Raw genomic sequence first — 20,559 nt, forward strand, 5'->3', positions numbered from 1 at the left:
TCTAAGTCACTAATTATGGAGGGGTTATTATGGAGAATCGACAATGGAACCTCGGTTAATGTTTGGAACGATCCTTGGGTTGTCTATGGTGATAGCTGGTTCATATCTACCCCAAATAATTCTGGCAATGTTTCTCTTGTTAGTGACTTAATTCTCCACTCCTCTTGTGAATGGGACATACAACGTGTAGAGAGCTTGTTCAACAAAGATGATGTCCGTAGCATTCTTGCAATTCCCCTAAGCTCTACTCCTTGCTCGGACTCCATCTATTAGGCGTTCTCGATGGATGGAAACTACTCTGTCAAAACAGCCTACATGTTGGGGAAATCTTGTAATTTGGACAATTTTCATAAAGCCTGGGTCGAATTATGGAAATTGGATGTTACCCCGAAAGTCCGCCATTTTCTGTGGAGAGTTTGTACTGGCACCCTTCCAACTCGTTCCTACCTGAACTACCGCCACATGACGGAGGAGACGGACTGTCCGTGGTGTACAAGCTGCCCCGAGACAGTAGCTCATGCCTTGTTCGAATGTCCTTCTGTGCGTGAACTATGGATTGAGTGCGATTGTGTCGAAATGTCTTTGTGGCCTTCAGGTATGTCTTTCCTTGATTTAATCGAGTCTTGGGGAAAACTGGACTCGAAAAAGATAGGTAGGGGAGCCATTTTGTTATGGAATATTTGGTGTAGAAGGAATGACATGATCTTTAATGGAAAGGAGACTTACCATCCCGTGCTTATTGACTGAGTTACCTGTCTAGCTGCTGATTGTATCACGTATGCTAGCAGAATATATGGTAGAGTTAGGATGGCTGTCAGCAAGAGCCCACAAATTTGGAAACCCCCCCTGAAGGTATTATCAAGCTTAATTGTGACGCTTCCTTGAGAGAGGATGGGTGGGTTGGACTTGGCGTTGTAGCAAGAGACTCGAGTGGAGATGTTATTTTCACAGCCAATCGTCGCACCAGAGCTTACTGGCCTCCTATTGTAGCAGAAGGGAAGGCGATAGAGCTGGCAGTCAAGCTAGCTAAGCGTTTCGGGTTGACAAACATCATCATCGAATCGGATAATCAAGTGCTTATAAACCGTCTAGGCAAAGGCTCGATCTTCTTCACTGACTTGGATGCCATCTTAAATGATTTTTTATTTTCTTGTAGCTACTTCAAATCTGTTTTTTGGTGCCATGTTAAGTGGGAGGGCAACGTTGTTGCTCATAATCTTGCCCGTTTAATTCCTTATGATGTTGAACAAGTTTGGGAGAACCATTGTCCTTGTGATGTGTCTCCGTATGTGTTGATGGACAAATTATCTATATAAGGCACCGATAACGTTTCCTCAAAAAAAAAAAAAAAAAAAAAAAAAGAACCGGAGGTAGTATAAAGCTAAACTTTTAACCAGGTCACGAGGCAGCGACACTTGGCGTTCCAACTTTTCGCCAAGTGTCACACCACGTTGGATAGATTTAGATAGACTTCATAAGATAAAAAAGTTAGTTTAGAATTCTATTTGGATAGAATTTTAGGATAAAATTGTTAGTTTAGAGTTTTATTTTTGATAAAATACCAATATTTCAGATGTACAAATTGAATTATAATTTTATTCAAAAAAATTATTAGATTATAATTCTTAAAAATTATCATATAAATTTATTTTTTTTATCATAATATTTTTTGGAGCGAAGGAAGTAGTTCAAAACGTAAAACATCCATTCATAATATATACTAATCGGTTAAAATAATATACTTCACAATCTAATAGAATTTTATTACTATGTAGATCTGTCAATTATGGTCGGGTCATGATTCATCTTAGATTGGGTTTCAGGTTAAGAGTCAAGAAATGTTCAACCCTTGCTCAAAGTTTTGGGTTCGAGTCAACCCAACGAAGGACTTTGAACATTTATTTTATTTAATTTATTTTTTGCTAATTTATTTTATTTTTTTAATATATTAAATCAAACATTTCCATCAACATTATTATTAGTCATTACATGCCAACTAGATACCAAATTGTCACAAAAGCACATCAATTCCTAACTAATTTTGTATTAATGATATATTTTAAAATTTGAAATATAGATTAAAAATTTATCTTAAAATTCAATAAACAACCCAAATATCGCACGGGCACAAAACTAGTAAACAAATAGAAGTTAAGGAAAAAAAAACTTTGCTTTAAAAAAAAAAAAAAAAAAGAGAATGTATTCTTCACAAAAAAATAAAAAAATAATAAAAAAAAAGATAGATTGTACCTCTTCATGAGCATTTAAGAAAATAAATTAACAAGTAAAGGGTTTCATAAGAAACTAGTATTCATCCCGTGCGATATGATGCACAACTTAAATTTGTTTGTAATTTTTTTTATGGGAGGATTGATCAAGTTATGTATGTCTTTAAAAATAAAAAGAGAGGAAAAAAAATTAACAACCAATGTATTTATGAAAAATAAGTCCTTAAAAACAGTAACAATAATAATAATAATAATAAAATTATATCAAATACAAATATTTTCTTGTAGAGTAGAATATTAAATTTAGAAAACATAATTATTGGAAAAAAAAAAATCAAACCAAGATTAAAAAAATATATATATATAGATTATTGGAAAAAAAAAATAAAGCGAAGTCAAACAACAAAAGTTTGGATTAGAAAAGTTTGGATTAGATCTTAACAAAAAACACTCAATAAAATTTTCAAAACCATAAACTAATAAAAAAAACTAATTAAAAATTATTTTTTTTTTTCAAAATTCATAAAAATAGTTTGTTGACCTAATTCAAAATAAAACATAACAATATTACGCGTTAAAAAAAATTCTGAAACGAAAATAACAAACAAAGTTTTTTTTTATGATTTTTTTATTTTTTTATACAGTCCTAGGTAAGAAAACAATAAGCCATAAAAATTTATTTTAAGGAAAACCATATAAAAATTACAATATTAACCTAGATTTTCGAAAAAGCAAAACGAAATTATAGAAGAAATTTAGAATTGAAAATAAAAAACAAATAGCAAATCTTTAAACTTAGAAAATCTAATACAATATATATAAATAAACTAGGAATTTTTCAGGAGCATTCGGCGCACCACATAATTCAGTAAGGTATTATTACGACCAATTAAAAATTAGATTGTATTTTTGTTTTAGAATCAAAAAATTCACTCGACACCTAAGCAAAAGTGACTAATGAGAATTAAATTTTTTTTCCACATAGGTAGTAACAATTAATTTATTAGGATTTAAATTAATTAAACTTTTTTTAAAAAAAACTAAAAATTATTGTTAGATATTAAGATTTAAGTTATTTAAAAAACTATTAAATAAATTATATTTTAATATTAGATTTTAAATTATTAAAATAACTAAAAATTATGTTTTGATATTAATGAATGAGATGATATATTCATAAAAAACTTAAAACTCATAATGCAAGAAAAAACTTTACCTTCTTTAAATGAGTTAAGTATAATACAAGAACCTCACTTTTACAATTTTTCACCTTTAAGGATCTCTCACTTTTTTTTTCACCTTTAAGGACTTAACATTTGGTTTCCGGTGATGATTTATATTTGTTAATCCAAGTTGAGTTAAACAAGAGTTTAGCTAACATAAATCATAATGAGGCGGCTGAGGTGGCATGGGTAAGCGTACAAGTTATAAAGAAAATACCCCATCTTCAATTCTTCCTCCCCTATTTATTTCACCATTGTTTGAAGAAAAACCATGGCTCCAAAATTTACTCATTCAATTCTCAACTCCTATAAGTGTATCACCTTCTACTCAAATCCCCATTTCTTTTGAAACATAATTGGCTAATTCTATCTCTTCATTTTCCACTTCTTGACCTCTAATTTCCTATTTATGCTATTGTTGCAATTATTCCTCTAATTCTTTTTCATCGTTGTCACTGTTGCAGCAATTTTTGGTGGTTGCTGCTCAATAGGTTGTAGATTAATTTTTTTTTCCGACTTCATTGTTTTCGACGTATTTTTCATGGACAAGGATGCTATATTTCTCTATTAACTTTCAATCCACTATTTTTTTCCCCAAATTTCGATTGATTTTATTCCTAAAAATTTGATTTGTGGGTATATTTTGAGAATTATTGTTGATAAGATGAATAATGTGAGTTTATGTAAATCATCTTGTTCCTCGGTTATTTGCATCTTGTTCTTACTCACGAGGAAAATTATACATTTCCATCATCCATGGGAAAATCATCCCCTATTCCTCGTTTTTTGGTAATGCACTAATTTATTTATTTATTTATTATTATTATTATTATTTTAATATTAAATACTCTGAAGGACTTAAGATTTCATAATGAAGGGATTAACATTTTGGTCGGAGCTCAAGTGAGTTAAGTTGCCGGAATGTTAATGTAACACCCTAGAAATTCCTTCCTTTTAAAATACCTGATTTGCCCTATTTAAAACTTTAAATAGAAAAATCTAAGACATTACCGCCACCGTGAAAACAGCTAAGGCAACTATCAAAGGCACACAACAGAAGACTCTCCTTTAAAATATTTGAAACGACTCAACTTAAAAAGTCCACCAGCAAAAGTAAAGTCAAACCAAAGTAAAACAAAGTCAAACCTACAACTTGGAACCATTATAGGCCCTTAACAAAACCAAACAAATTTCAAAACCTTTACGTTAGTCTTGCAACAATAATATTATAATATAATTAAAGCAATAACACATCATAAACTTATGGAAACTAGCATGATCCGCTCTTCACTCATACCCATCATGAAATATGCTTCATCACCTGAAAAGCTTCCCTCTACTTGTTTCCACTACTCTCCATTAAAAATGGGTCATCATAGGGCCAAGGTAAAGATAAGGCTGTAGACACCCAAATGTGTCTCCCTAAAACCAAACCCAGTGATGAATACCTTTCACGTCATTTGATTATCGAACGAGGTGAAAAGTGTGAAAAGCCTAGTGATATGGATGTTTTTATTAAAATATCTTGCTTTCTGTTTTTGAAAACATTTTTTTTCTTACTCTATTTATGAAAATAGCCAGTACAATTAAGTTTGGTCCATGATAAGGGTCCAATAATGGTGTTGTTGGGTTGGTCTTGAAAAGACCTTTCCAACGATATATTATAAGCCCAATTCCAATGAATAATGAGGAAGTTATGGCCGAAATACTAAACTAGGCCAAAACCAGATTTTACCTACGACCCAATGATCATGTGGAGGGTCTAAAGGTTTAATCCTATACCTAAACTAATTAAGATTTATTAGAAGCTTCTATGAGTTTCTAAAAGATCTTAATTATCCTTTTTGAAAAGATAAAATCAAAGAATTTGAAATTGAATAAAACTTTCCTTTTTTAAATCCTAATTCTATTCGAATTTAAAGATGTTCAAAGACAGTCAGATATTATTTTTGTGTCTCATAATATTTATCCGAATCTTATATTTTTGGATAGATCTTGAAATTATCTTTCCAATGATATATTATAATATTAATTCCGAGCTATAACGAAAAAGATATGAATGGAATACGAAACTCTATCCAAAACTGACACCCTTCCACTATTTCGGCCATATCTTTTAACATACAAAATATTTTAATCTGATTCTAATTGGGTTGGAAATTAGATTTCAAGAGCTTTCCAAAAACATATTATATGATTTATTTGGACTTCTGGATCAAAAGATATGATAAAAACAAAATCCGCAAAAAGTTGTCCTAGCGCCAAACGTCTGTCGCCTGGCGTTGCTACCTGTCGCCTGGTGCTGCTCCTGTCGTCTGGCGCTAAATCCTGTCGTTGACGACATGAGGTTTTTTATTCCAAATGGGACTCGGACTCTTTTCTTTCGATTTTCGGGCTATTTTTCTATAAATATGGGTCGTATCTCCCCGTTTTTATTCAATTCACAACAATCATCTCTTCTCTCTCTAAAAAAGCTAGAAGCTTCCTCTTTCTATTCTTTTTCTAAACCTTCCCTTTTACAAAATTCCACATACATTAGTTCTAGACACACCTAGCCAAGTTCGAGGTTGCCTTCGCCCTAGCCGTGAAAGGTTGAATATTTCTGAGGGTTTGGTCCCAAATTCCTATTTCAATTATTTAATTTAATTGTTTGATTTTATTATTTTTCCTTGAAGTTACTAACGTGTGTATTTTGTTATTAGAAAGAGATACGAGGCATCCAAGTAAGTAATTTAATTGTTATTCTTTTGATATAGAAAGCATGCTTTGATTATTTTGTTGATTCCTAGTATCATGTTAGGATGTTATATTGCTTCCTAGTATCATGTTTAGGGTAATAACTAAAATTTCTAATATCATGTATATTATTATGATGCTTCCTATTTCTTTTCTAATAGCATGTTAGTGTCATGTTAGGGCTTTGATCTTTATTGTTTAGTGACATGCTAGGGTTTGTTATTAATCTTATTAGTATCATGCCTAGGATCTTGCTAATATTATTATGCTTTGAGATTGAGAATATTATTATTATGATGATGATTGTTGTTATTATTGTTGCTTGATATTATTATTGTTATTGCTTGATCACGCCCTCTCTTGTAGGTTTAAAGGGAATTTGTACTTGTAATCATGCTTAATAAGATAATTAATAATCTTTTTTAGGCTAATATGATTATAATTCAAGTGATCGCCAATAATAGCTTTGTTTGTGCATTTTAATATTCAACCAACATAGATAAACAGGTTTAGGGTTAACTTATTGGTTGCATGTTAGTCAGAAAGCGCACATGAATACGAGAAGAATAAAGTAGAGGCCTATTTTTAGGGCAGGTTCAATCTCTTTTAGGTTGGATTTGTACCTTCATCCCCGAACTTCCAGTCATGGTTCCAGACCTATTGGAGTAAACGATCTCATGGATCGTTAAGAGGTGTAACCTTCATCATGTGAACGGTTTACAAGTTCCTAAAACTTGTTGGCGACTCTTTTACTCTAGCTTCCTTCCCTTTGGACGCCACCATGCTTAAGTGTATGATCACAGTGGGGCTCAAGTGTGAGATGCTTGAAATATTCCCTACGAAGGCCAACAAACACACAAACACACAATCAGCAAAGCTGAGTATATAAGCGTAATTAAACACACTAACATGCTTTTACCTATCAACACACAATTTACCTTGTTGCACCTGTTTTCAAGCACACGACATACAATAAAACTTCTCAACTAAGTAACTAAATAATTTATTTAGTATTGATTACGCATCGAACGGGTTTTCCCCCCTAACTTGCCCCAATAAAGGGGTACTAACACGGGAGCTAACCGTGCCAGTATAAAAAAACCACTCGTAAGTGGCGGAATTCCTGCGCATAATAATAAAAGGAAAATACAGCATCCTGTACTCCCATTAGAAGTTATGGTTAAATATAAAACCCCATAACTCCCCCCATATGTTCATACTCAAGGTATATATGTTCCAAGAGTTTTGGTGCGTAATCTCTTTCACTTTACGTTATTTACATATTATTAAACTTGGTGATGACTCTCAAACCATAATCATACAATCATAATAATTATTCAAACAATTAAACACTCCAATTTAATTCTTGAATAATTAGTGACCACATAATATTTAATGTTGAACCATTTTAAATCTACCTCGATGTCAAAGACATCTTAAACGCTTAATGCGCCAAAAATCCTATCCCTCGGTGTTAAAAACACCTTAAATGCACTAAGACACCAACATACAATTTATTCCTCGTGTACATAGACACTTACATAGCTCCTTTCCCATTCTTATAGCATCAATAAAAATTATATGAACCATAATAAAATTCCTTTTTAATATTCCAAACCAAATTAAACATTTAGTTTAATTAAATATGCTTTCTATCATGCCATAAATAAAAGTGTGGTTCATATTCAACATGCCAAACGATTATTTCCAAATCAATAATCCATCACCAATAAATCATGCTTCATAATTCAATCACCAATAACAACCAAACCACAACTTCCAATCATAATCTAGCATGATACTATTTGGAATTAATTAATCACATCTAGCATGGTACTACATCATCAAAAATATGCTAAGTACGCGAACGCACCTCGAATACGATCTTAATATCACCACGACTAATAGAAATCATTCACTTCAAAGTCTCCTACAAATAAAAATCATAATAGAGCATTAAAATCCACTCTACACAAATTTCCAGCAATATATACTCTTATTAAACCACTCATAAGTTAATTAAAATAAGCTAAAATTTTATTTAAAACCTCATACTTTAATCCCAATTAATGGGTAATTAAAATTCTTTCAAGAAACTTGATTTTTAACATACTACCAAAAAATTCCAGCAATATATATTAATAAAAACTTGCTGTAATTATGTTTTAAAACCCTTAAATTAAAGGTTTAACCCACCCTAAATCATATTCCTTCAATAATCAATTATTTATGAATCTAGGGTTTCAAAATTGGGGCTTTTTATTAGAATTAAAATCTGAAAATTTATTTGCACCATACTTAATATCAATCATCATAAAATTAACACAAAACCCATAATTTATGATTAGATCTAAGGTTTAAACAAAAATAAAAACAAAAGATTAATTTTTTTTTTTCGAAGAGGAGGTGGCCTGACAGCAGACCGGCGCCACTGCCGGCTGCTGCCAGCCTGTTGGTGGTCGCCGCTGTTGCCGGCTAGTGCTGGTGGTGGCTGGCAATCCACCGTGGGTGGTGGTGGCCGGCGGTGGTGAACCGAAAAAGGGGAAGGGGATAAAGAAAGAAAAAGAGAGAAAAAAAATAAAGGAGAAGGGAGAGAAAGTTTACCTTGGGTTTTCTCCACTCTAGCCAAAGTTTAATTTGCCCAAGTGTTGAATATTTATATCCCTTTCTCTAGAAACCCTTCTTACCTAAACTTTCCCTTTTTTATCTTTCCTAATCCCTTTTCTAATTAAACTTTACTAAAATAAAACTTTCCTAAATTAAATTCCATCTTAATAAAATAATTAATTAAATAAAACTTTTCTTTTTATAAAATATTTCCAAACTTGTTTAAAATAAATAATTAAAATATCATAAATAATTCATTTCAAATTATTTATATACCCCACAAAATACTTATTTTAAATAAAATACGTATAAAAATACGGGGTATTACAGTTAACCCCAGGTCCTTAAAGGTGAAAAAAATGGGAGGTCCTTATAGGTGAAAAATTGTAAAAGTGAGGTCCTTGTATTATACTTAACTCTTCTTTAAATACAAAATGAAGCCCGTGTGATGGACGGTCTGTTTGTATTTTTTTCGAATAAAATATTTTACTAATATATATTTATCTAATAAACTTTGTGATATTCACTTGCTTACTACTTGAATTTTTTTTATTATAAAATGAATTATTAATTTTTTTTATTTTATTTAGATGAAATTCATAATATAAAAAAATAATATTTTATTTGACAAAGTTTCGTATATGGCTGATCACACCATGTGGTCAGGAGTACTTGGTCGGGAGTTACTTGGTCGTCAAGGATTACTCAATTGATCAGGGGGTACTCAGACGGTTAAGGGTTACTCGGTCAGTGTTTGACTGTTTGGGTGTGTCTCAGTCGACTACACGATATGGCAATCCACACAAAAAATGCGCTGAATTATTTTTATAATTAATATAAAATTTTTGATCTAAAATAAATTTCAATTATTTTCTTTTATTGGCTAAATATAACATTTCTCTATGTGACACTTTAAAATTAATCATACGTGGCATAATCCTATTTTAGCATTTTAAAATTATTAATCCTACGTGACGATTTTTTTTTATTATAATCCTATGTAGCGCTTTAAAAAAACTATCTTACGTGGCAAAATCATATTGTAGCGTTTTAAAAATATCAATCTTAAGTGGCGTTCTAAAAACTCGGGAAAAAACTCCCATATATATATATATTAGTTTATTTTTGTTGGAGGGGATTGAAATAAAAAATAAATAAATAACTATACTTCAAAAAGGTATGATTTTTGTCAAAAAAAAAAGGTATGATTAACATATATGGGAATTGGAATGGAAAAGATATTTAATTGAATTTTTGTAAGAAAAAAATAATAATAATAATAATAATAAATTACTCCATATTTGAAAACAAGAAAAATACGAAAAGGACTAGTGTCCTTCCAACTTCTTGTTTTAATTAAAATATAAGTATTGTTTAATGAGTTTTTGTTTTCTTCTTTTATCCCCTTCGTTTTTAAAAATGCTTTAGTTTGACTTTTGCACTCTTTAACATGTTATGTTTGACTTTATTTTTTTTGTTATCATAAGATAAATAAATATTATCATGAGATTCGTCACAATATTTACTTTCATAATATAATTTTGTTACAATTTTTTTTTACTAATAGACAATTAAAGATATTAATGGTCAAAGTTACTCTTGACAAATATGTCGGTCAAAGTGGTGCATTTAAAAAAACATAGTGGGAGTACGAAATTGTAAGAAAATTTATATACATACAGGATGTAAGTGGGAGTACAAAATTGTTAAGAAAATTTATATACATATAGGGTGTAAGGTGCACCCAAGTAGTTTTTTTTTTTTTTTTTAACTCATTTTTTTTTTTTAATTTTTGGTGTAAAATTTGCCCTTGAATGTACCTACCTCTACGTACACCCACCAGGATTTTATATAAAAGGTGTTGTTGAATTGTCAATCATCGCAACACCACTCCTATACTTTTGAACACTCGGTAAAAAAAATGAACAACTACAAATTTCGAACATTTAGTAAAAAAAATCCGAACATCATAAATTTTTAACATTTAGTAAAAAAATCTGAAGCGCAAATTTTGAACATGTAGTATATCAAATGAGATTTACCCATATTAAAAATAACTCTATATAATAAACATCAATTTTTGTAAAGAAGTTTGTTTGACTCGTAATAATTCAATAGTTTTGTAATAATATAAACTGTACATTTACAGCATATAAAATGAGCATTTCTTTATAAAATATGACATATAAAATTGGATGTTTATATTCGTTTTTTGTTACGTGTTCATAATTTTTTTTATTAAAGGTTCAAAAGTATAGACATTATAGGTGCACCATGTTGCACATAATAACTATTGATCAATCATACTTATTTTTTCTATTTGATTCAGATCATACCTCTAAATTTTCTTGCATGATGTCATTTTGAAATGAAAATTAATTCAATAATTTTAAATATCATTATTTGATTTATTCGTTTTGCATCAATTGTTCCCTTATTAATCAAACCCACAATTAGATTAGGTCAAAAAATAATTAAATACAGTTGATAATTCAACCTTACAATAAAATTTAATTAAATTTGGATTAGAATTGAGTCAAATTCAAGTCAGATACTAAACTTTCATCCCTACATTAAGGAAAATTTGCAAATTACAGCCATTTAAAGTTTATATTTTGCAAATTGCAGGCATTTAAAAAAAAAATTGCAAATTGCAGCCCAAATGTTCACATAAATTGTAAATTGCAGCCCGATTCAACTTTTTCATCGGTTTACATGTCGAAAAATCTTTGATTAAGGTTTTAGAGGCTATTTTAGGCCTTAGGGATCCGAATTGAGCTCGGAATCAGCAAAAAAATAACGCAAGTGCCTCATTTTGGTAACAAAAATATATCGATTTGTGGGAAACTGTAAAAATGACACTTACGTTATTTTTTTGCTAATTTCAAGCTCAATTCGGACTCCTAAGCCCTTAAATGACCCCTAAAACCTTAACCGAAGATTTTTCGACAAGTAAACCGATGAAAAAGTTGAATCGGGCTGCAATTTACAATTTATACGAACTTTTGGGCTGCAATTTGCAATTTTTTTTTAAATGACTGCAATTTGCAAAATACGAACTTTAAATAGCTGCAATTTGCAAATTTTCCCCACACTAAAATAGGATTATTCCGTACAATTCAAACTTTTAGCATCCCAACCATAACCTTTCCCAATTTGCAAAATAATTGTCAAGTTACGTGGTAGATAACAACTTTGCTTTTCCCAACTTTATTTTCCTGGTCATCAATGACTCGCACAATGAATCTTCTCCTAATTGGCATTCTTACCCAAATAACATTGGCCATTTTATACTTATATTTCTTAATTGGCATTCTTACCCAAATAACATTGGCCATTTTATACTTATATTTCTTACTTTTTTCTTAAAGAACATGAAACTACGTTTATGAAATAAAATACATTCATCCATTTCGTCCATTTTCTATGGTTTAAGAATTTATTTTTACTTGTGAAAAGAGTGTTTACTAATTTGAATTTGTTCAATTTACTTACTAATTTAAATTTGTGTTCAATTTATTTGATTGATTCAAATTTAATTAATTGGAGAAGTTCAGCAGACAAGAAAGAGTACTCTTCCTTGTTGATTCAAATGGGTACGTATTTTACCTCCTTCACCTTTATTCCATTGTTTGAGAATATAATTGTACTACTATGTAATTGAGTGAATATGGATACATTTATTCATTGATCTAGTTTAATTGTGTTGATGTTTTAACGACTAAGGGCCTCTTCACTTCAGCTTAATTTCAGTTCAGTTCACTTCAGCTCCAATCAGTTCAGTTCAATTCAATTCAGCTCCAATCAGTTCAGTTCAGCTCAGGTCCTAATTTCTTTCTCTCATAAAATATTCATTTCATTTTAGTTCAATTCAGCTCCAATCAATTCAGTTCAGTTCAGTTCCAATCAGTTCAATTCAGTTCAGCTCATTTCAGTAAATGTCAACAAGCCCTAAGGTCCTGTTCACTTCACCTTAAAAAAATAATATTCAGTAAAAATAATTTCAGTTCAATAAAAATAAGTTCAATTCAGCAAACATAATTTCAGTTTAGTAAAAAATAATTTCAATTTAGTAAAAATCAGTAAATATAAAGAAGAAATATAATAGAGATTCAGTAAAAATAATTGCAGTTCAGCAAAAATAATTTCAATTCAGTAAATTAATTTTAGTTCAGTAAAAATAATTTAAGTTCAGCAAAAATAAATTCATTTTTGTAAAAATAATTTTAGTTCAGCAAAAATAATGTGAAGTGAACAGGACCTAAATCAATTGGTATGATTGATAATTTAAACTACATATTATTTGTTGCTTTGGAGTTCATGTTCATTCCTTTTAACTTTAAACAATATTCTTTTAGGATTTATGTTCATTTGTGTAAGCCTTTATTTTGACACTAATACCCAAGTCCACGTAATATAGCTTGAGGCACGACTACTAATGGGATGAGACATGACATAAAGACTCAACTTAATTAGTGGGCTATGAGCCCCAAAAATTGCATTTTGGGAAGCATTGTTAGATAAAATCTCTAATCAATCAATTTTTTGAAAAAAAAAAAGAATCTAACAATTTCCTAAATGCTTCATTTTTTCCCCCTTATATATAGAGTATCAATGAATACTCATTGTCAATGTTTTTCACTCTAAATTGAAATATATTCTAAATTATATGATAACGATCAAAATGAAATGGATAGAATGTACGACAACGACTAATGAGACACTTTTACAAGTGGGTATCCCATTCCGATCATAGGATAAAAAAAAATTAAAAAAAAAATGAAAAAAAAAATAAAATCTCATGCAATTGAGTGTGACAAATCATAATTTTAAGGTTGTTAATTAAGATAAAAACACATGTTTGGTGCATGCAGAAATCAATTAATACCATAACCATACGTGGAATCCTTACCACTTTTAGAATTTTTAGACCAAAATTGAATGAAATTCAATTGAAAGGTGGGGAATTTGAATTTGTCCAAAGTAGTTTGATCCTTTTATTTTGGGCTCACCAAATTTATTTGTTTGTTTGTTTTGATTTGTTTGTTTTCTACTTTTTCACTGTCACACAAAACTTCTGTTTTTGATGTGGCATCCAATTTGTCCACATTTCTTTTTCATTAAATTTACGTGTCTTCTTATTTTGGTAACGCCTTTGTTCTCTCTTCCTTACTTCATAATTTCACTTGCATAAATTCTTGGTTTTTTGTGTTTTTTCATATTGCTCAAAAAAAAAAAAAAAAAAAAAAAAAAAGAGATCAAGAAATCAAATTTAAGGGTTTTTCAAGAATTTAATCTTGAAATAAAACCCACAAATTTGTTTTGAAAATTTTGAAATTTTATATTTTTGTGTGAAATTTCAGGTGAAATGGGTGAAGTTGCATCTCAAAACGGTAATTCTTTCTTTCTTTGATCGATTTTTTTTCATAAATTTTTGCATGCGTGATTATTAAGGTTGTTTTAAATTATTGTACTGTTATAAATGTGTGATCCTCGAATCATAATCCTTTGGTTGGACGTAGAAAGTTGTTGGAAGTTGATTTTCCTTTGTAGTTTTATTTCTTAGGAAGTGAATAACGTTGTTTGGTTGATCGTGGGAAGTAACGAGAAGTTCTATATAGAATTCTCTATTTTGTGGGACATTTTTCTTGTTTTTATCAACCAAATTAGCTACACTGTTTCTGCTTCTCATGAAACTTCTCATGTATATTTATGTATACCAAAAAGCATTAAGTAGGGTTAATTTGCAAATTATGGGGTTAATTCCTTTATAAAATTTTTAGGGGAGATTTCTTCTTATTTCATCGGTTTGATTGATAGTAAAATTTGTAGTGAAAAACAGAATTGCTATTTTTATCTATTACTCTATATTAAGCTTTGAGAATATTGTCAATTCTCTGAAATTGATGATTCTGTCAAGGAAAGTTAGATTCTATAATGTGTAATACTAATTCAAAAGACAATGATATAGACGAGATTTCATCAAATTTCATGTGTTGTATAGATCCGATAAACTCCTAACGTCTTGTTTAATAGCCAGTAATAAATTGTGGTAATGGGAATGGATTTTCATTGTAATTTAATATGGGAAACAACCTCCATGGGAACATAATCTCATCCTCCAAACTAGTGTTTTTTCTTCATGTTTTTCCATTACCATCCATTACCATCTGAGAGAGGTGGTATTAGGTGGGAATGGAAATATTTGAAGAAAAATAGACAATTGGGAGTTGTCTTGAGTGATCATGGGAATAAGCATGGATTTTCTTTCCAAATTAACATACAAATCCATTCCCAGTTATAATCAGTTACCTAAGGGCAGTAAAAATCGTTCCATGCATCCGTTAAGTTAGTTAACATCTGCACTAACTCTGCATGTTTAACACTATGAATCATAACTTATCTTTGTCAATAAAACTTTCCTTTTGTTTCTTTTTCTTGCCTTTCTTTTGGGTAGTATTTAGACTTTTATGTACATAACGTGGAACGCCAATAAGAAATCTATGAAGCAGAATAAACAGAAGAAAAATGAACAAGTCACAAACATTGCAACTCTTCATAGTTTCTCAAGCTATGTTGATAAAATCAATATTGACAGATTATAGAAGTTGTGTTATGAGTAAAGTGGTAAGAAAGATGAATCTTGATCATCAGATATTCTTAGAGTGCTTTTTTGTCTAAGATGCTTAAAGTTGGGATTATATAGTCCACTTCAAATAATTTTCTTGTAGATAGATACAAGTGAAAGTAACTGTTGTATGTTAAAAGAAACAAAATCTCTATGAAAAATATAGTAGTGAGTTTACTAAATATTCTTTCTGTTTTCTTTAGATAATGCCGAGATGGTAAAAAGGGTGGTGGACATGAGATCAGATACAGTTACCAAGCCCACCGAAGCAATGCGTGTAGCAATGGCAAATGCTGAGGTTGATGATGATGTATTGGGTAACGATCCAACTGCTCTCCGCCTCGAAACAGAGATGGCAAGAATCATGGGCAAAGAGGCAGCGCTGTTTGTTCCTTCTGGGACTATGGGTAATCTCATTAGTGTGCTTGTGCATTGTGATGTTAGGGGAAGTGAAGTCATTCTTGGAGATATCTCTCATATCCACATTTATGAGAATGGTGGTATTTCAACTCTCGGAGGGGTCCATCCGAGAACGGTTAAGAATAACAAGGATGGGACAATGGATTTGGATTTGGTTGAGGCTGCCATCAGAGATCCTAAAGGAGAGCTTGTGTTTCCCATCACTAGACTTATTTGTATTGAAAACTCACATGCAAAGTAAGTATTCTTCTTTGATACATTTGCTATGCTTTCTTAATTATTTGCATAGATTGGGTGTTTTAGTTTTGTTATACCTTTTCTGTTCTAGTTTTGTTATAGATATTTTCTTTAACAAAAGGACTTCTGAAACCTGAACCAGGGCTAAGTGCTTGCTTTACTTTGTTAGAATAGGAATAGGCTGGATTGTGCGTAGTTGTTACACTACAGAATTACAGTATGTATAAACTTGTATCCTCCCAGTATTATAGTTTTACATCCCTTAAAATTTAAATTCACACAAGTGAACCTTGCTTCTCTTGCTAGCTGCAATAGCAGCCTATACTCTCTTCTATGTTTCCAGAAAATGACTTATCTTCTAAGGCAACTTTTACTGGATGGTTAATCTAGTAAATTATGTCCGTTAACTAGAGAAGTAGTGTTTTTCATAATGCAGTTTGGTAAATTGATAAGTAGTGTACTACCCTTCACTCTAACTTCTGTAACAACCAATAACCATTATTGATGTTGCATCGCAGCTCTGGTGGTCGATGCCTGTCCGTAGAGTACACAGACAAGATTGGAGAGTTGGCAAAGAAGCATGGTTTGAAGCTTCATATAGATGGGGCTCGAATCTTCAATGCTGCAACAGTAAGTGGAAACTTCTAAAACATAATTTTGAATCATGGAATCATGGCTATACTTTATGTCCTCTCGACCAAATGAAACTGTGATTTGATTCCAGGAAGTTAAGCATTCATAATAGAGTAGTAATTAGGACATAGGAGACAGTAAGCTACAACGAAATGTAAAAAATAATAGAAAGGGTAATGCATACTCAGTAGTAATTGTACCTAGTACTGTTCTCTGATGGCGAAAGTGGAGTATGTCATCTGCTTTCTGTAGGAGTACTGACATATGGCTAATTGTGTGTATTATTAAGTGATATAAAATATTGAATGATAACGGCTCAGTAATGAGTAAAATTTGTCTTACCAACAGCAAACTTGTTAGTGTTTCATTCTTCCTTTGACCCTTGGTTATATCAAGAGTTATCCATCCAAGTTGCTGGTTGACGCCCATTCTAGTATCACTGTAATAATGATTTTTAGTTGCATATGTTGCTGGACTAAATAATTCCATATACATTGGTTGGCAGGCACTTGGGGTTCCTGTTGATAGACTGGTGCAAGCAGCTGACTCAGTTTCGGTAATTATGACCTTAACCAAAGAGGCATTCTTAGTCATAAGAATTTACTTTTAACAGATACGGAGCGAATTTTAAGCATCAATCCAAAAGCAAAATTTTCAAGGGGAATACCAACTTCTGCCTGACATAAACTTAGGCCTATTATTGTTTCAAAAAAAAAAAAAACTTAGGCCTATTATTATTTCTTTAAAACATTTTCTACATGTCATCCTTACATTTTTTTCATGACACACTGAACTACTTCAGGTATGCCTGTCAAAAGGTCTTGGAGCGCCTGTAGGAACTGTGATTGTAGGATCAAAAGGCTTTATATCAAAGGTACTGCTTAAGCTTCTAACCGCATGCATATATTTTTGCCTTTATATAATTATATATCAACTCTAATTAGATTTGGCCTTCTCGGCATTTAAATGATTAGGCAAAGATTATGAGGAAAGCTTTAGGTGGTGGGATGAGACAGGTTGGTATATTGTGTGCTGCTGCCTTGGTTGCATTGCAGGACAATGTACGAAAGCTTGAGGATGACCATAAGAACACTAAGCTATTAGCAGGTTATTAATCTTACCTCTGGAACTGTTTCCTTATTTGGCCTACATTCATGCTTCAGAGTGCCCGCAAAATTTTCCCTTGTTTGATATAGTTTGTGGTTTTACATTGTCTGACAGATGGATTGAACAGGATTACAGGGCTAAAAGTTGATATTAGTTCAGTTGAGACGAATATTGTGAGTAACAATCTTTTCTTCTACCCCCTTCCCCTAGTCTGCAGCATAACTTATAGCATTGGGTTTTGTTGATCCACATTATACTGAATTGAACTCATTGCAATGAACAATGGTTATACTTAAAACCCAAAATCTCTTCCTACTGCATTTATATGTGACCCAAGTCATATAGAGACTAGAGTGTCATGATTATCACAAAGCCATGAAGATAATTTGATTAAACTAAATGCTATTCATTTCTCAAAGAATTAGTCATTGCACTCAAAAGATAAAAACATCGATCTTACTGTTCCTGCTTTCCCTTATCATCAGGTGTTTGTCAATGTGTCTGAGAATTTGAACACAACTGCACCAAAACTTTGCAAGCGCTTGGAGGAGCATGGTGTATTGGTCATGCTAGAAAACAAATTCAGGTGATTATCTCCAATCTTCTTGACATCATCAAGGTTTGCTGACATGCATTTCTCTTCGTTTCTGGTACTGACGTATGTCTACAATCTTTTCAGATTTAGGGTTGTTATTCACCATCAAATCACAACAAGTGATGTGCAATTTGCTTTGTCATGCATTCAGGTAATATTAGACTTCTAGTCCATTCTTTGACAGTTTCTACTTAATTTTCTTTCTACTTTTCTCTAAGTAAATTTGTAAGACATTTAGCACAAATCCCAGTACTTTTTTTGCCCATGTGCTCATAAGGTACAATTACATGCGCAAAGGAATAGCGCTATTATATAATGTAAGGTACAATTAGTTGAAATTGCGAATATATTATTTGTGGAACCATGAACAAGTCATATTGTGAAATTAACATGGGTTAAGGCTTTTAGGGGTAGACTCTTTTCTCCAAAGGTCACATTTTATTAAACAAACTTTAAATTTCAGTTTATTTTTTTAACTCAGGTAATACTTTGGATTAATATTTGTCAATGTTCCCTGTTTTTTCTTTCTTTAAAGAAACATGTTCTATCAATATTTGATTTAAGAATCTTCATCAATTGAACATGACAGAAAGCAGTAACTGGAGAATCAATTGAACACATTGAGGAGTAAGAGACGTCAAACTGCACTTCAGTACTTACTGATTCGGTGATTGATCTGTAGGCTGTTAAATCTTGACTCTTTATGATCATTCAAGAAGCTTGTCACGTTTAATAAAATTCTGTGAATTATAAATATTATCTTATCTTACATTTTGTAAGTTGTAAATCAACTCTTTAATTTTCATCTATATGCTTCAATGAGCTATTCCATGTACGAGTCCAACATTTTTATGATTTCTATGGTACTTCTGCATGATGATGCCGTTGAAAACATACAGGATTATATAACATATTGGGGACATATTAACAAGAGATGAAATCACCCATTTACATCTACCAGTTGGGATATTAATAATAATTGGTATGGTAAATGTCAACTAATTTAGTTGGTTTAAATCTTGAATGGTTGATAGCAACAAGACTTCGGATTGAATTTTGTCCTTATCAGTGTCTCGGCTTTCTCTGCACCAAAAAAGATATAAATAAATGTAAACTTTATAAGGCATTTGGTACGAGGGATAGAGGGTGTTTGATTTGCATTATTTTGGAATAAGGTTTGTAATAGGTATTAACTATTAATAATCAAACTCCAACCTCAAAGTATGTTAGGATGAGAGTGCTAACGGAAACGTAATTATTCGAGAAATGAGAACTTTATAACTGGCAATTATTCTGTGTATCCCTGAGGTTTTGAAATATGCACCGTGTACCCCTTGAAAACTTTTAAATGCACCGTGTACCTTTGAGGTTTGTAGAGTTAAGCTAAAATACGGTCCTTGAACTTTGGTATTTGTAGCATTTTAGTCCCTCAACTTTCAAATAAGGCAAAATGGTCCCTCAACCACCAATGATTCACTTTTCAGGTATAAATTATCTGACTAAGCATAGTTTAGGGACCTTGGTTCACATGTGGCAATAAATTTAATGATTTTAAATGCAAAGTTTAGGGACCTTTAGCTGATGAGTTGACATTAATTAAATTAGAAATGAAAGTTTAGGGACAATTATAGGGTGAGGTGGCTAATGTAATTATTATAAGCCAAAGTTTAGGGACCTTAAAGGGACACATGATGCTCCCATACAAGAGTGATTATAAGTTTTAACCCTTAAGTGTAATTTAGTTCAATTAAACAAATTTCTTTTCAACTAAACCAATTTAATTTTAGTAAAAATTATTTACTTTTTTAAAATATATAAGTGAGATAATTTAAGCGTGTGAATGTATGGTCGTCGCCATTTACTTCAGTTAAACACATTTAGTTAATGATCTAAGGAAATTATTATTTTCTCCTAGAAATTAACACAAGAAAAAAAAAAGAAAAAAAAAAAAGAAAACCCTTAAAATTGTCTCACATAAAACCCAAAAAAATTGAAAATCATTTAGAACACAAAATAAATAGAAAAAAAAAACCTTGAAATTGACACACAAAAACCAAAAATTGAAAACCTTTTAGAACATAAACTCATGAAAAAATAAATTGTCAATTAATGAGAAAAGTGGGGTGGTATTATTTTTATTCTAGT

General features: G+C 31.2%; 2 protein-coding genes across 2 annotated transcripts; both read left to right on the forward strand.

The window, feature by feature from the left end:
* Nucleotides 1–282: 282 nt before the first annotated feature.
* LOC145575260 (uncharacterized) lies at nt 283–1,316 on the forward strand. Its single transcript, XM_081633151.1, has 2 exons — nt 283–595; nt 853–1,316. Exons 1-2 carry the CDS (start codon nt 283–285, stop codon nt 1,314–1,316), a joined length of 777 nt encoding a protein of 258 aa, XP_081489277.1.
* A 12,607-nt stretch (nt 1,317–13,923) lies between these two features.
* Nucleotides 13,924–19,247, forward strand: LOC145576373 (low-specificity L-threonine aldolase 1-like). The gene is made up of 11 exons (XM_081634142.1): nt 13,924–13,940; nt 14,158–14,187; nt 15,626–16,079; nt 16,598–16,709; nt 17,218–17,268; nt 17,515–17,586; nt 17,687–17,819; nt 17,934–17,992; nt 18,305–18,405; nt 18,499–18,565; nt 19,004–19,247. The coding sequence occupies exons 2-11, from the start codon at nt 14,163–14,165 to the stop codon at nt 19,043–19,045; spliced, it is 1,116 nt and encodes a 371-aa protein (XP_081490268.1). The 5' UTR covers nt 13,924–13,940; nt 14,158–14,162; the 3' UTR covers nt 19,046–19,247.
* Nucleotides 19,248–20,559: the final 1,312 nt, after the last annotated feature.

Source organism: Chenopodium album, chromosome 13 (genome assembly GCF_948465745.1).
Source record: "Chenopodium album chromosome 13, dcCheAlbu1.1, whole genome shotgun sequence".
In the NCBI taxonomy this organism is placed as follows: Eukaryota; Viridiplantae; Streptophyta; class Magnoliopsida; order Caryophyllales; family Amaranthaceae; genus Chenopodium; species Chenopodium album.

Bases quoted from the DNA above. Each gene is read 5' to 3' on its own strand.
- LOC145575260 (XM_081633151.1), top strand. From the start codon at position 283: ATGGATGGAAACTACTCTGTCAAAACAGCCTACATGTTGGGGAAATCT. The intron at 596-852 runs GTATGTCTTTCC...CCCCCCCTGAAG, and splicing joins AATGTCTTTGTGGCCTTCAG to GTATTATCAAGCTTAATTGT.
- LOC145576373 (XM_081634142.1), top strand. From the start codon at position 14,163: ATGGGTGAAGTTGCATCTCAAAACG. The intron at 16,080-16,597 runs GTAAGTATTCTT...GTTGCATCGCAG, and splicing joins ATTGAAAACTCACATGCAAA to CTCTGGTGGTCGATGCCTGT. The intron at 17,820-17,933 runs GTTATTAATCTT...ATTGTCTGACAG, and splicing joins GAACACTAAGCTATTAGCAG to ATGGATTGAACAGGATTACA.